Source organism: Taudactylus pleione, unplaced genomic scaffold, assembly GCF_031769625.1.
Source record: "Taudactylus pleione unplaced genomic scaffold, aTauple2 ptg000053l, whole genome shotgun sequence".
In the NCBI taxonomy this organism is placed as follows: domain Eukaryota; kingdom Metazoa; phylum Chordata; class Amphibia; order Anura; family Myobatrachidae; genus Taudactylus; species Taudactylus pleione.
Window position 1 is genome coordinate 24,177,615 of NW_028284455.1, and position 13,938 is coordinate 24,191,552.

The 13,938-nt window shown below is 43.9% G+C and overlaps 1 protein-coding gene across 1 annotated transcript in view; it reads right to left on the minus strand.

Annotated features, from left to right (window-relative positions):
* Window positions 1-13,938, minus strand: part of AZI2 (5-azacytidine induced 2) — a 106,639-nt gene that overhangs the window by 8,045 nt on the left and 84,656 nt on the right. The window contains exon 7 of the mRNA XM_088462754.1: window positions 6,975-7,099. Coding sequence (XP_088318880.1) covers window positions 6,975-7,099 — 125 coding nt within the window. The remainder of the gene's footprint in view (window positions 1-6,974; window positions 7,100-13,938) is intronic.

The following is a 13,938-nucleotide window of genomic DNA, read 5'->3' on the forward strand; positions in this document are numbered from 1 at the left end:
GGTGAATAGAGGACAAAATATGAAAATTCTGTCAATGTCCCAATATTTATGGACCTGACTGTGTATGTATGTATGTATGTATGTATGTATGTATGTATGTATGTATGTATATATATATATATATATATATATATATACACACACACACACACACACACACGCACACTTAGCATATCTTCAATAGATATGCACTGGGCCTCCCTTGTGGCAGAAGGACGGGGGAAGAGCTGTGAGCGGTGGAGCAGTTAGGGCTGCAGAGGGCATCTTCTCCAGCTTTAGTGAATTCTCAAAGACAGAGGTCAGTGCTAAATATGATTTTTACTGAACTAGGGGCTCAAGAACACGGGCAATTGATCCTGTCATGCTCCTCTATAATTGGAGATTCATTACTAGATAATCCTTATGGAAGGGTACATATATAACCGGACAGGACTTTGTTCTGTTAGCTCTGAGTTTTCTCCAAACAGAGCTTGTATTGCTTTTTTGGGAAGAAATATAAAAAGGTAGTTAGTAGTTACAAGATATTCATGTTTTTTAAATCAGTAGTTAGTATTGCTATTATCACCTGCTATCTTTAAGACAGCAATGTGGTGAAAACAGAGTATGCCCCTGAGACTGTTCGCACAAGGTAGTTGGCGGCAAGTCCATGTGACCAGGGTCACAAGAAACAGTTACTGGGATTTAAACAAGATAATCTCTGTGTTCCTATTATTTGGGCAGTGCATTTCACTGGAATGTAGTCAGCATCCCGGCATGCGGGATGCCGACGGTCTGAATACCAGCGCCGAAATCCCGACAGATCGAGATCCCGGCACCAGTATCCCGACCGCCAGCATCCCGAAGGTAAGTATCGGGGTGTTAGGGGGAGGGGTTAGGGTTAGGCACCTGGTAGGGAGTGTTAGGTTTAGGGTGCGGGGAGGGGGAGGTTAGGGTTATGCACTAGGGGGGAAGGTTAGAGTTAGGCACCGGGAAGGGAGGGTTAGGGGTTACAAAAATACTCACCGCTGTTCTCTATGGGTGTCGGGATGCTGCTGTCGGTATTCTGACCAGCGGCATCCCATACCCAACCCAATTTCACCACTGAGTTACTCCTCTGTAATATGGGTGTATACTGTCATGCCATTTCATAGATTCTGGTTTACAGTGTTAAAGCTCTCTCTGAAGCAATATGTAGAAAAGTATTTATACATATTGATGAGCAGGATAGGGTGCCGACACCCACCCCTGTCTCTCCTAAGAGTCTTTCCCCAGGCACCTTTTTCCCTGGACACCCATTAAAAAAACACAAAGGTAAAAAACAACAAATTCTATGGAGTGTTCTAGTTTTTCACATTTTTATTCATTTAGAAAGGGTTTTTTTTCTATTTGATATCAAAAAGCAAAACACAGTAATAATCATTCACCAAAAATAACCACTGAAAACAGAACACACATTTCCTTATATACATTAGTGATCATATCTTGTGTTGCTAAATAAATACATCTTTTTGGTGTGTCCACCTTTGCAGTTAAAGACCTGCTATGCACCATCACTTAAACAATTTATTGTTTGTTATAAGACTACAGGTTGAGTCTCCCATATCCAAATATTCCGAAATACGGAATATTCCAAAATACGGAATTTTTTTGGCAGGACTGAGATAATGAAACCTTTAGATTTTTGATGGTTCAATGTAGACAAACTTTGTCTAAGGCACAAAGTATTAAATATAATGTATAAAATGACCTACAGGCTGTGTGTATAAGGTGTATATGAAAAATAAATTAATTTCATGTATGTACAGTACTCAAACTTTGAGACACAAAATTATTGAAAATATTGTATAAAATGACCTGCAGGCTGTGTATAAGGTGTATATAATACATAAATGCATTCTGTGTGTATATTGGGCCCTATTCCCAAGATATCTCATTATGGTATGCAATTATTCCAAAATACGGAATATTCCATTATCCAAAATACCTCTGGTCCCAAGCATTTTGGATATGGGAGACTCAACCTGTACCTACTTCCAGGGCTTAATTAATCGGAATGCAAGGAACGCAGTTCCAGCACTTCTTTTGGGCACACAAGTCTTTAATGATTGACTAAGTTTTAATGTTGCCCCAGCATGTGTGACAAAAACAAAAGATGGAATTCAAAATGTATCTACAAAAATGGCTCTAGTAATTTCTATGTGCAAAATTGAAACTGTACTTCAAATAAGTATCCTGAATATGATCCTGCAGTGTACAGCCTTATGTGTACTTGTACAATTGGTATTATATACATTGGTTAAGGTTTACACATTGAAATCCATGGCATTGTTATTAATTTATATAGAACCACCAATTATGCAGTGCTGTACATAGATTATCATGAGAATGTAGTGTCTATGACTATATGTAAAGTAGAAGGTTACCAAATAACTAAATGTCTTTAAATAAAAAGGAATGAAGTCAGCAATTCTCAGAAAACAGTGCACAGATGTGTAGCCCATCTATTGCATTTCCTTAATGCTTAATTTAGTTGTCCTTGAATTTAACTTTCATTTCACAGTAGTGATGTTACTTTTGTTTTAGGGTGGACTCATTTTAAGAATGCTCAGTAACCAAGTGTGTAAAAGCATCTACCTCTCACCCTTTGGGCCCTATTCAGCAAGAGTGACTATGTTGCCCCGAATATTATCAGGCATCATCGTCACAATTATTTTATCAATTAGTAAATTTTATGGCTGCTATTCAGCATTTTTTATGCAGGGACAGCGGTTGCGGTAACACGCTGTCCCTGTGATGTTGCAGAAGGCGTTGGTTACGAAAACAAATACCTTATGTAACTTCTTATGTGCATGCTCAGTCATGCGCTTGGGAATAGTCTCCGTCCCTGCTTTGTGGTGACCGACCACCGAGTGTCAAAACTGTCTAAATTGATTGAAATGTGTACACGGTTGTATTCTAGTCTGTATACATTTATCTTTATGTGCTTTTATATTTAAAATGTATATATAAATCTTAAATATAAAAGCACATAAATATAAATGTTTACATATACATTATATATATATATATATATATATATATATACACACATTATATATATATATATATATATATATATATATATAATATGTCTACGTATATAAAGCCTGTGTACACATTTCACTCAATTTAGACACTTGACAGGCTGGAGTTGGACTTACAGTGGGTGATCACCGCAAAGCAGGGACGGAGACTGGGGCGGAGCTTCAAGATCCTGCAGGGACTTATGGGAAAATGTCTCTCTTTCCTTGCAGTTTTTGGGAAATTTAAGGATTTGCTTCATATAACAACATTCTGAGATGGAGTTATATAAAATAAAGATTTTTTTTGTTGTGCAATTTAACACCTTTTGCTTTGCTGAATAGCAAAAGCTTTGAAGCACTGATCCCTACAGTGCGGTACTCTGCGATATGGGAATTAATGGAGCAGATAATTGCGTTATATTCTCCATTATCCCATTGCTGAATAGTGGAAATGAGAGTTACTGCATTTTTTTAAGTTAAAAAATCATTGCTGAATAGACCCCTTTCAAACAAATATCAGAATTAAATTGTAAAGAAGATGTCCACCCCAAATGGACATTTCAATGCTCACTAACCCAATCATCCAATCATGATCACAAACTATAACACAAACATGGTATTTCTACCGTTTCCATAGCTATGTGCAGTGAATGGAGAGGTAAATAATGGCAGATCTCTTGGTGGAATAACCCCGGCTGTAGGGCTATTCATGGAAAGGATGCCTTTAAACGGAAATTACAATTCAGAACACTGAACACAAAGGGCGGGATGTACAAAATGGGAAAATGCTGTAAAAACCCCCAAAATGCAGTTGTCGTGGGTTTTACCGCATTCCCCATCATCAGATGCGCAGAAGGACGCCAGAGGGACTTCTGGGTGTTAAAAGAAGTCCCTCGGTGCAGAGCCATCACAGAGGACAGCTCTTATCTGGAGAGCTGTAATTTTCGATAATCCAGGTACATACCGCGTTAATGAACCGTGGTATATACCTGAAGACCATCGGGATGTACCGCATAGCAGATGAGATGCTTAGTACATTCCACCCTAAAAGAGGTCTGCGTTTGGCGGTCTAAAGCACCTGCGTGGATGAGTACTGTGAACTATCCATTTTCTGATACTGCACATTACCAAATTCAAAGCATTCTGCCTCTACTGCTTTTAAAGTTTACGGTCATCAAGAATTTTTGGTTTTAGTATATATCTGTCGACATTCATAATGTTGACCCGAACAATTCTTTTGTTGACATTTTCGACTATTTCTGAGTGGATATATGCGGACCAACGCCCTAACCACTTGGGGAATTCGGACCAAACAATTGGGGGTTTGCTGCCTTTAAAAGGAGAAGAAAATTCCAAAAATTCTCCAACAGAATCCAAATGCAAAAATGTTCTTTGGGCGCAAGTTCCCCCAATTCAGTTGTCGGTACCACTTCTTCTAAATGAATAGTTTATTGAAGATTCATGGTATGGCATTTGTCTCGAACATCTGGACCAGCATGTGATATCATTGCACAAACTTTGTTGTGCGTTTCACAAGACTGCTGCCCGCTTCTTCACACAGTTTATGCCTAATCCACTGTGACAGTCCTAATGGTGGAATCAGAATAAACACACTTTATATCCCTGCAGAGTGCCAGAGTCTGGCTTGTTCTATGCTGGGGACTTTTAGCAGAGTGCCTAAGGCCCTCATTCAGAGGCGCTCGCAAGAATCGAGCGCTCGTTCTGAATGAGGGCAGCCACTTCTATTTTTAAGTGCGGCCTCCTGGTCGCTAGCTAAGCTGTGGGTTACCACCCACAGCTTTAGCGACCGACCAGGTTGATGGTCGCGATGGCCCATCGGGGCTTGCGTCGATACCCCAAGGTTGGGTCTCGGCAACCGCAAGCCCCAGGGAGCTTCCTGCTCTGATCGAGCAGGAAGCTCCCCACTGACATCACTGCTGATGTCAGTGCGGCCACCCACAAAACGGCAGGCGTTCCCTAAGGAACGCCTCAGTTTGTGAAACCACCCCCCCGCCCCGCCTACAAAACAGGCCGAGCTATCGATCAACATCGACAGCCGCCCCTTTTGTAGTGAGCTCCGGAGCGAGAGAATTTCTCTCTCGCTCCGGGGCTTGCGCACAGCCTAAACATCTGAAAAGATACACTCTGAAAAGATAAAAAGCGTGTTTATTCTGATTTCAGCAATAGGACTGTCATAGTGGAATAGGCATAAACTGTGTGAAGAAGCGGGCAGCAGTCCTGTGAAACGCGCAACAAAGTTTATGCAGTTTATCACATGCTGCACCAGATGATCAAGACATGTTTGTATTAATGTCATACTACGAATCTTCAAGTAACTACTTATTTTGAAGAAGTGGTACCAACAACTCAATTGGGGGAACTTGCGCCAGAAAGGACACGGTTTGCATTTAGACTATTTCGACATGTCACAAGTCAACATTTAAGTGTGTTGACATTTAGCATAGTTGTCACCATAACATTCAACATTCTGGCGTCAAACGTATGATTGTCGACATGATGGCGGCATTTCTGATAATTTTTAGAAAAATCAAAAAGTTATGTTCTGCAAAGTTGTTTGTTAATGTTGACTTACAGCGGCATCAAGCCTCTAAGGACACAATTAGAAAACATTCTAGTAGTGGAAGAATATATTTGGCAGTAGTTATAAATGATCAAAGTAGTTAAATTCCTTAACCTTTTTTTTTTTTCACAGTTTATTTATATGAAGTTTTAAATGCACCAATGTGGCCAGTGGTTGGGTGTATTGTTCAAGAATCTCTAATGGGAATCAGCCCTTTGCCCATATATACAAAAAGCATATTGATAAAACAAACAGAAATATAAAAAACAAAGTACAAAACTAAAGTAAAATATAAAGCCTCTATGTATGCAATAAAGAGGCTCTTGTGAATCATTTTAGAAGTTAAAAGTACTGAGCTGTCAAGAATCTATTATAGGAAAAATTATAACAACAGGTCTACATTCAATGTGATACGGATACTATATTTTAATGCACATGTATCTTATTTTTATATAGTAAATTACATCTCTATAATTATTTATCTATAGGACAGGTTTCCTTTTTTACTGAAGCTTCAGTCTTCCAAATAGTTTCGTCTCGACCGCCATGAGTGTATTTCTTGCTGAAAATGTGCATCTTATTTGCTTAGAACATGTAGAAGCATGCTAGCGTACACCGGTCATGGGGTGTGTGACACTTGTACATTTCTGTGCGACAGTGTAAAAAAAGATGTGAGCAGCCGAGGCTTTTCCTCACTCCAGGTTCTGTTGGGTTTCATCTGCGACTTTGTACATGTGTCAGACAAATTCCTGTGCGGCTAAAGTGGCAGCCCAGCGTTTCTAGTGCACTGTGAGCAGCTGTTTGCTGAATCTACAATGCAAATAACACATACAATTGAAAGAAAAATACTGTATGCTACTCCTCTCAGAGTGTCTCAGTCACGTTGGGCGTCTTATGCTGTATGGCATATGGACGACCAGTAAGTAAGGCCAAATCTGTGCATTTTGTTTCCTGAAATAAAATGAATCCTAATGATGACAATGGAGAAAAGGAAGTATTTGCAGGTGAAAACCTATGCATTGTTTTTATGTGAGGCAGATATGGTAAAAGGTCATATACAAATAAACTGTTCACACCTCTGCCTGTACACTTAAGCTGGCTGAGAAAAAAAAAGCCACAAGGGGGAACAGAATACAGCACAGCAGAAAAACATCAGCAACACCTCTATGTGTGAAGTTGACCAGTATGAGACAGAAGCCGAACCAGAAAACGGGTAGGCTGCAGCTCTAATATACTCAGGCACATCAGCCTCACACAGAGAGATTCTGATGAGATATGATAGCCAGTTACTCTGTAAATGGCATTGCAGGGATCTGAGGTTTAGTCCTATTACAGCAGGCAATGTGACTTGCCTTTCTTGGTTGCAGCCACTGTTCCTTTCAGCTTTCTTAGCACCTCGGCTTGTACTTCAGTCACTAGATGTAAATTAGACATTTCCTTCTTCAGCTCCCAGTACGCCTGACGCATGCTGCTCTCACTGGTAATAAAGAAAATGCAAAAGGTTTTATTTGCTGCCTTGCAGAATCGTCTTTCATTTTCCCCTTCACATATGTACAGTAGCAGTGGTTTAGGGCAATTCACACTTCATAGCCCACTGCAAAACTTAACAAGGAGTTTACGAGTGTATGGTTTTTATAATATATATATATATGTGCGAGATATATATATATATATATATATATATATATATATATATCTATCTCTATATAATAAAACGCTCATATAATATTACAATTTTATTTCAATAAACTAGTGCAACAAGTGCAGGTGATTTCACTTGATTTTAATTGCAATGTATTACTCTGTGATATCAAGTTCTGATGCAGCCATTTTGTGGGCCGTAGCAAGATTCATGTTATTTCATTAGGAACCAGTCGCTTCAATAAAGCATTTGATTCCCAGAGATTTGTTCAGAAACATATTTCCACATATACAGTATGTATGCACAGATGTAAACATCTGGAGATGTATCCACCTCTGCAATCGGCAGCATATGTACCTGGTTTACAACAATTCATCATGAATGTGAGTTTGTACCCAACAGGCAGCCATGTTGGCAGAATCTAGACATTACTGAGCAATTACATGTAGGACAAGCTATGCAAATGTGTCTATATGCCCCATACAGTAGTTCCTAGTGAACTGACCATGCAAATATTGATTTAACCCACAAAATGGCTGCCTAAACTGAATGCATGTGAGGGATATACTTTTAGTATGCTGTCAACACACAATTTAACTAGTGAGATCAGTGATCGTTTAGTTACTCAATAATTAGTAGTAATTCAATATTTATAGTTATACAAGTCAGTCATTAATGATTAAGCAAAAACCAAAATCCTTTAATGAACACTCGTTTTTAGAAGATAATATGGCAAACAAACTTCTCAACAACTTCTTATTACTCAGGTACTAAGGTAGTGGTAGCCATGTTATTTCTGCAGATTATAACATTTATTTGTATATTTGGCAGCACTATGACATTCAATTTAACATTTGCTATCAACCTCCCACAATTTGTATGTGTATGGTAGAGCAGAGCAGTAAAAATATTACCGGACATCACAACATAAAAATCACATAAAAAGCAAACAGAGGCATGTAGCATTAGTGTATAGTTAGAGATGTTTAAAAAAAAAACAAGAGATATGGTAAGAACTTACCTTTGTTATCTCTGTTTCTACGAAGTCCATAGGGTCCACAGGGTTGACCTTGGGGTATAGCTGGATCTGGATCCACAGGCACCACGCAGTTAAAGCTTTTGCTGCTCCCAGGATGCACTTGGGTCCATCCTCCTCTATACCCCGAGCCACAGGCACCTCAGTTGGTAAGCAGCCAAGGCCGGAGGAGGAGACTAAACAGAGAGAAGGAAGACTGGAACACACAAGAAACCATACTCACAGAAATGGTAGACGGAAAACCGGTGACCAGCCACACAGCCCATATGAAGCCAGGTGCGTCAGGACGGATGCCCTGTGGACCCTACGGACTTCGTAGAAACAGAGATAACAAAGGTAAGGTCTTACCAGATCTGTTGTTTTCTTCTTCAGGGTCCATAGGGGGTCCACAGGGTTGACTTTGGGGATGTCCCAAAGCAGTTCAACTAAGGGCGGGGACACTCCTGTGCAGAAAAGAGAATCCGGCGCCCGAAGGATGCATCCTGAGAGGCAAAGGTGTCAAATGCATAGAACTTCAAAAATGTCTGAATGGAAGACCAGGTGGCCACCTTACATAGTTGAACAGCAGAGGCGCACCTTCTAGCAGCCCAAGAAGGACCCACAGACCGAGTGGAATGAGCCTTAACGGAGGCTGGAACAGGTAAACACTCCTGTGTATAAGCCTCACAAATAACAGAACAAAGCCAACGGGCTAAAGTTTGTTTGTTGGCAGGCCAACCCCTCCTGTGAATACCAAAGAGGACAAACAAGGAATCAGACTTCCTAATGGAATCAGTCCGATTCACCTAAATTCTGAGAGCACGGACTACATCCAAGGAAGCCTCACCAGCCGACAGATCAGGTGACCGAAATGCTGGCACAACAATTTCCTGATTAATGTGGAACTTAAAAACCACTTTAGGCAAAAACTCAGGACGAGTGCGAAGCACCGCTCTGTCCTGGTGAAAAATCAGAAAATGGGGACGACAGGAAAGCGCCCCCAATTCTGACACCCTCCTGGCTGGAGCAACGGCCAGGAGAAACACAGTCTTAAACATCAACCACTTGAGTTCCACCGACTCAGACTCAAAAGGAGGACCCTGCAGGGCCCGAAGAACCACCGCCAAATCCCAAGAAGCCACTGGAGGCACAAAGGGAGGCTGGATTCGAAGAACTCCTTGGAAAAAGGTGTGAACATCTGGCAGTGTAGACAAATGAACCTTCAGAGATGCAAGACGTAAGCAGAGGTCCAAACCTGACTGAAGAAAAGCCCTAATCCTAGAATCCCGGAACACTTGAGGATCAAAGTTTCTGGACTCACACCACTGAAAGTAAATGTGCCACACTCCTAGTAAATCCTAGCAGAAGCAGACTTGCATGCTTGAAGCGTGGTACTAATAACAGAGCCTGAGAAGCCCCGAAATCTTAAGATGGCTATCTCAAGAGCCACGCCTTCAAAGACAGCCGACCCAGATCCGGGTAAAGGCAGTGCCCCTGAGACAACAGGTCCCGACACTGAGGAAGAAGGTACAAAGCGTTGATGGAGAGGCTCCGCGTCGGAGTGCCAAGGACATCTGGGTCACGCTGGAGCCAAAAGCAGAAGCGTGGCGCCGTCCTGCTTGAATTTCCGCAGGACCCGAGGCAGCAGGGATATCGGAGGAAACAGATACACCAGTTGAAACGTCCATTTCACCGACAGTGCGTCTACCAGACTTGCGCCTGCGTCTCTTGTCCTTGGGCAACTTGTGATTGTGACGGGAGGCCATCAGGTCCAGCTCCAGCAGCCCCCATCTGTCCACGAGTAGTTGAAATACCTCTAGGTGAAGCAACCATTCCTCGGGATGCACGTCGTGATGACTGAGGAAGTCCGCCTCCCAATTGAGGACTCCGGGGATGAAGACTGCCGAGATAGCTGGAAGGTGGCACTCCGCCCAAGCTAAGATGCAAGACACCTCTAACATCGCAGCACAACTGCGAGTTCCTCCCTGGTGGTTGATGTACGCCACCGTGGTGGCGTTGTCGGATTGAAGTACTGCCCTTCCTTGAAGATCGGTGCCGGACGACTGCAGGGCCCTGTATATGGCCCGCAGTTCCAGAACGTTGATGGGGAGAACCGCTTCTTTCGCAGTCCACCGGCCCTGAAGTGACAACGAGCCTGTCACTGTCCCCCGACCCCGGAGACTGGCATCTGTTCTGATCAGAACTCAGTCCGGGATCCAAAAGGGGCGCCCCTCGATGAGATGAGCTGTCTGAAGCTACCAAGCTAGAGACAGCCAAACCTCCAAGGACAACACAAGCATCTGAGACCGGATCCGGTGAGGTAACCCGTTCCATTCGGATAGAATCAGCCCCTGCAGGGGCCTGGAATGGAACTGGGCAAATTCCACCATGTCGAATGCCGACACCATGGACCCCAGAACTCTCATTGCCGAGTGGACCGACACCCGGGCACTGCTCAGGCAACTGTGTATCCGCAGCTGCAGAGAGGAGACATTTTCTGGAGTCAGGAAGATCCTTTGCTGACGAGAATCTAGCAGGGCTCCCAAATGAACCATCTGCTGTGATGGAATCAGGGAGGACTTTTTCCCAATTTATCAACCACCCGTGCGCTTGCAGCAAGTGATCGTCAGGTGGAGATGTTGAAGCAGTACCTCTGGAAAGCTCGCCAGCAAGAGGAGGTTGTCTAGATACGGTAGCAGTCGTATATTCTGGTTCCGAAGGTGGGCGGCCATGATCGCCATCACTTTGGTGAATACCCTTGGTGCCGTGGAGAGACCAAAGGGTAGCGCCCGAAACTGGTAGTGATGTTGCAGTATAGCAAACCTCAGATACCGCTGGTGTGAAGGTGCTATAGGAACATGGAGGTAGGCGTTCTGGATATACAGGGAGACCATATAATTCCCAGCTTCCATCGCAAGAATGATGGAACGTAACGTTTCCATCCTGAACTTAGGCACTCTGAGAAATTTGTTCAGAGACTTCAAATTGAGGATAGGGCGATGAGAACCATTTGATTTCTGCACCAGAAAGTAGAGTAGTAGCCCGTCCCCCGTTGTGACTGAGGAACGGGAACAATGACCCCTGCTTTCAGCAAGGACTCTATAGCTACCTGAATCTGTAAAGCTTTGGTTTTGTCCTGAGAAGGACTCGTGCAGAAAAACTGGTGGGGCGGACTGTGCCGAAAAGACAGGGTGTACCCCTGGGACACCACTTCTTGAACCCAGGCATCCGTGGTGGTATTGTGCCAGCACTGGGCAAATTGAAGAAGTCGGCCTCCCACTCTGGGGTTCCCCAGAGGGAGGCCCGTCCCATCAGGCAGAAGGTTTATCTTCCTGCTTAGAAGAAGGGCGCCTAGCACTCCAGCCCTGCTTCTTGGGCATAGAGGCGTCCTTGGTCGCCGTCTGCCTCGGGAAAGACTGACCTTTGGCCTTACCCTGAAAGGACCGAAAGGCAGAGCTCCTGACCTTAGCATGTGTTATGGTCGAAGGGAGAAAAGCTGACTTGGATTTAGCCAGAGTATCCACTATTTTGTCCAAGTCTGGACCAAATAACTCCCCTTTAAAGGGTAAGGCCTCCAGGCCCTTCTTAGAATCTGCGTCTGCTCTCCAGGACCTCAGCCACAAGGACCGACGAGCAGACACTGCTGCCGCCAAAACCCTAGAGGTCAATATACTTGCATCCAAAGACGCTTCCCCAATATAGAACGCAGCATCTCTAATCTGTCCGATTAACGCTCTCTGGACATCCGGAGCATCGTCTGGAAAGGTATCCTCTAATGCGTTGGCCCAGCTCTCAATGGCGTTAGCCACCCAGGAGATGGCCATGGACGGATGGCCACTGCCCGAGGGAGAATAAATGGACTTTAAACAAGTCTCCACCTTCCTGTCCGTGGGATCCTTCAGGGAGGAGATAGACGGTAAGGGCAATGTAGCGCTTTTGATTAAGCGGGTGACATGTGAATCCACCGCCGGTGGGGTATCCAATTTCCTGCAATGAGCCTAAGGAAACGGATAATTAGATGCCAGCCGTTTTTGTGGCTGGAATCTCTTACTGGGCAACTGCTAGGCCCCCGCCATATGATCCGTCAGCTGGTCAGACAGGGGAAAAACAGTCGAAGTCACCTTGGCCTTCTTAAAATTAGGATACTTCGACCTAGGGGCCGGTGCATCATCCTCTTTGTGAAGGATGGCCCGCACCGCCATAAACAATGCTGACACATTAATGGAGGACTTAGTATCTACCTCTTGAGCCGTGGCGTCCGAGTCAGAGTCCTCATGTACCTCCCCGTCATCTGAAGACACGTCAGTGTCCGTTAAATGCGCAGCCTGGGCAGCCAGCACTGGATGCTTAGACGCCTTTGGAGGCATGTCACCTTGTACCATCGACTGAAAAGACGAGGCCGCCAAACTCTGGACAGAGCTGGAGAGTACCCATGGTGGAGGAGCCGCCTGAGGAAAAACCCTGAAAGACTGCTGCATCACTGGGGTAGACTGAATATACATAGGCAACCCCGTATACTGACCAACAGTCTGAGACCCGGGGGGAGACTGCAATAACTGCAGAATACCCGGGGAATGGGGGATGGTCGGCTAGGGCAACGCCCTAGTAGGGACAGCAGTCAGGACCACCAGACAGTCCGCGATTGACACCAACACCTGTGAAAACATCGCCCAAGGATGGTACTGCAACGTAGGGGGTTGAGAGGGACCAGGCAATAGCTGGCACTGCCCACACAGACCATCCTGTGATAAATCCTCTCCACTCCCGCAGAACAGCGCCTGCAGGAGAACAACACGGGCCACAGAGCGCTCAACCTCCTCATCAGACATGACAAAATATACATTCAATGTACATAAATTTTTCTATACATATATACACACATATATACATACACACACACACACATTATATATATATATATATATATATATATATATATGCAAAGGAAGAGAGAGCACTCACCAATCTTCATATAATGGGCAGGCAACTGTAATAATTCATGTCATCACATTAGACAGGTCGAAAAAAGTTGACGTTTCGGGCCACTCAGTGCCCTTTGTCAAGACCATAGTATCACATCCCAAGTAGTCCAGGTAGCAAGTGGACGTGGGATGTGATACTATGGTCTTGACAAAGGGCACTGAGTGGCCCGAAACGTCGACTTTTTTCGAACTGTCTAATGTGATGACGTGAATTATTAAAGTTGCCTGCCCATTATATGAAGATTGGTGAGTGCTCTCTCTTCCTTTGCATTTATGTGTGGCTGCATATGGATGGACTCCGCTGGGCAACCTGAGCTTTGCACCCCAACAAGTTGACTTTTTGCGAGTGCCGTTCTTACAAAACAGGATATATATATATATATATATACACATACATACATACATACATACACACACACACACACACACACACACACACACACACACACACACAACAGCCCCCAGTATAGTACTGTGTAACACCCAACTGTATGGGACTGACCCCCACAAATACATGATTTATACACGTGAGGTCCACGGAAAACGCCCTTCCCCCACGCACCTGCCGGGCTGTAGGAGAAGGAAAGGGATAGGTATAAGCTGACAGTAAGTAGAAAACAGCACAGACAGGCAGCACTAGCAAAAGTCACATACCACGCAGAAAGTAATACTCACTG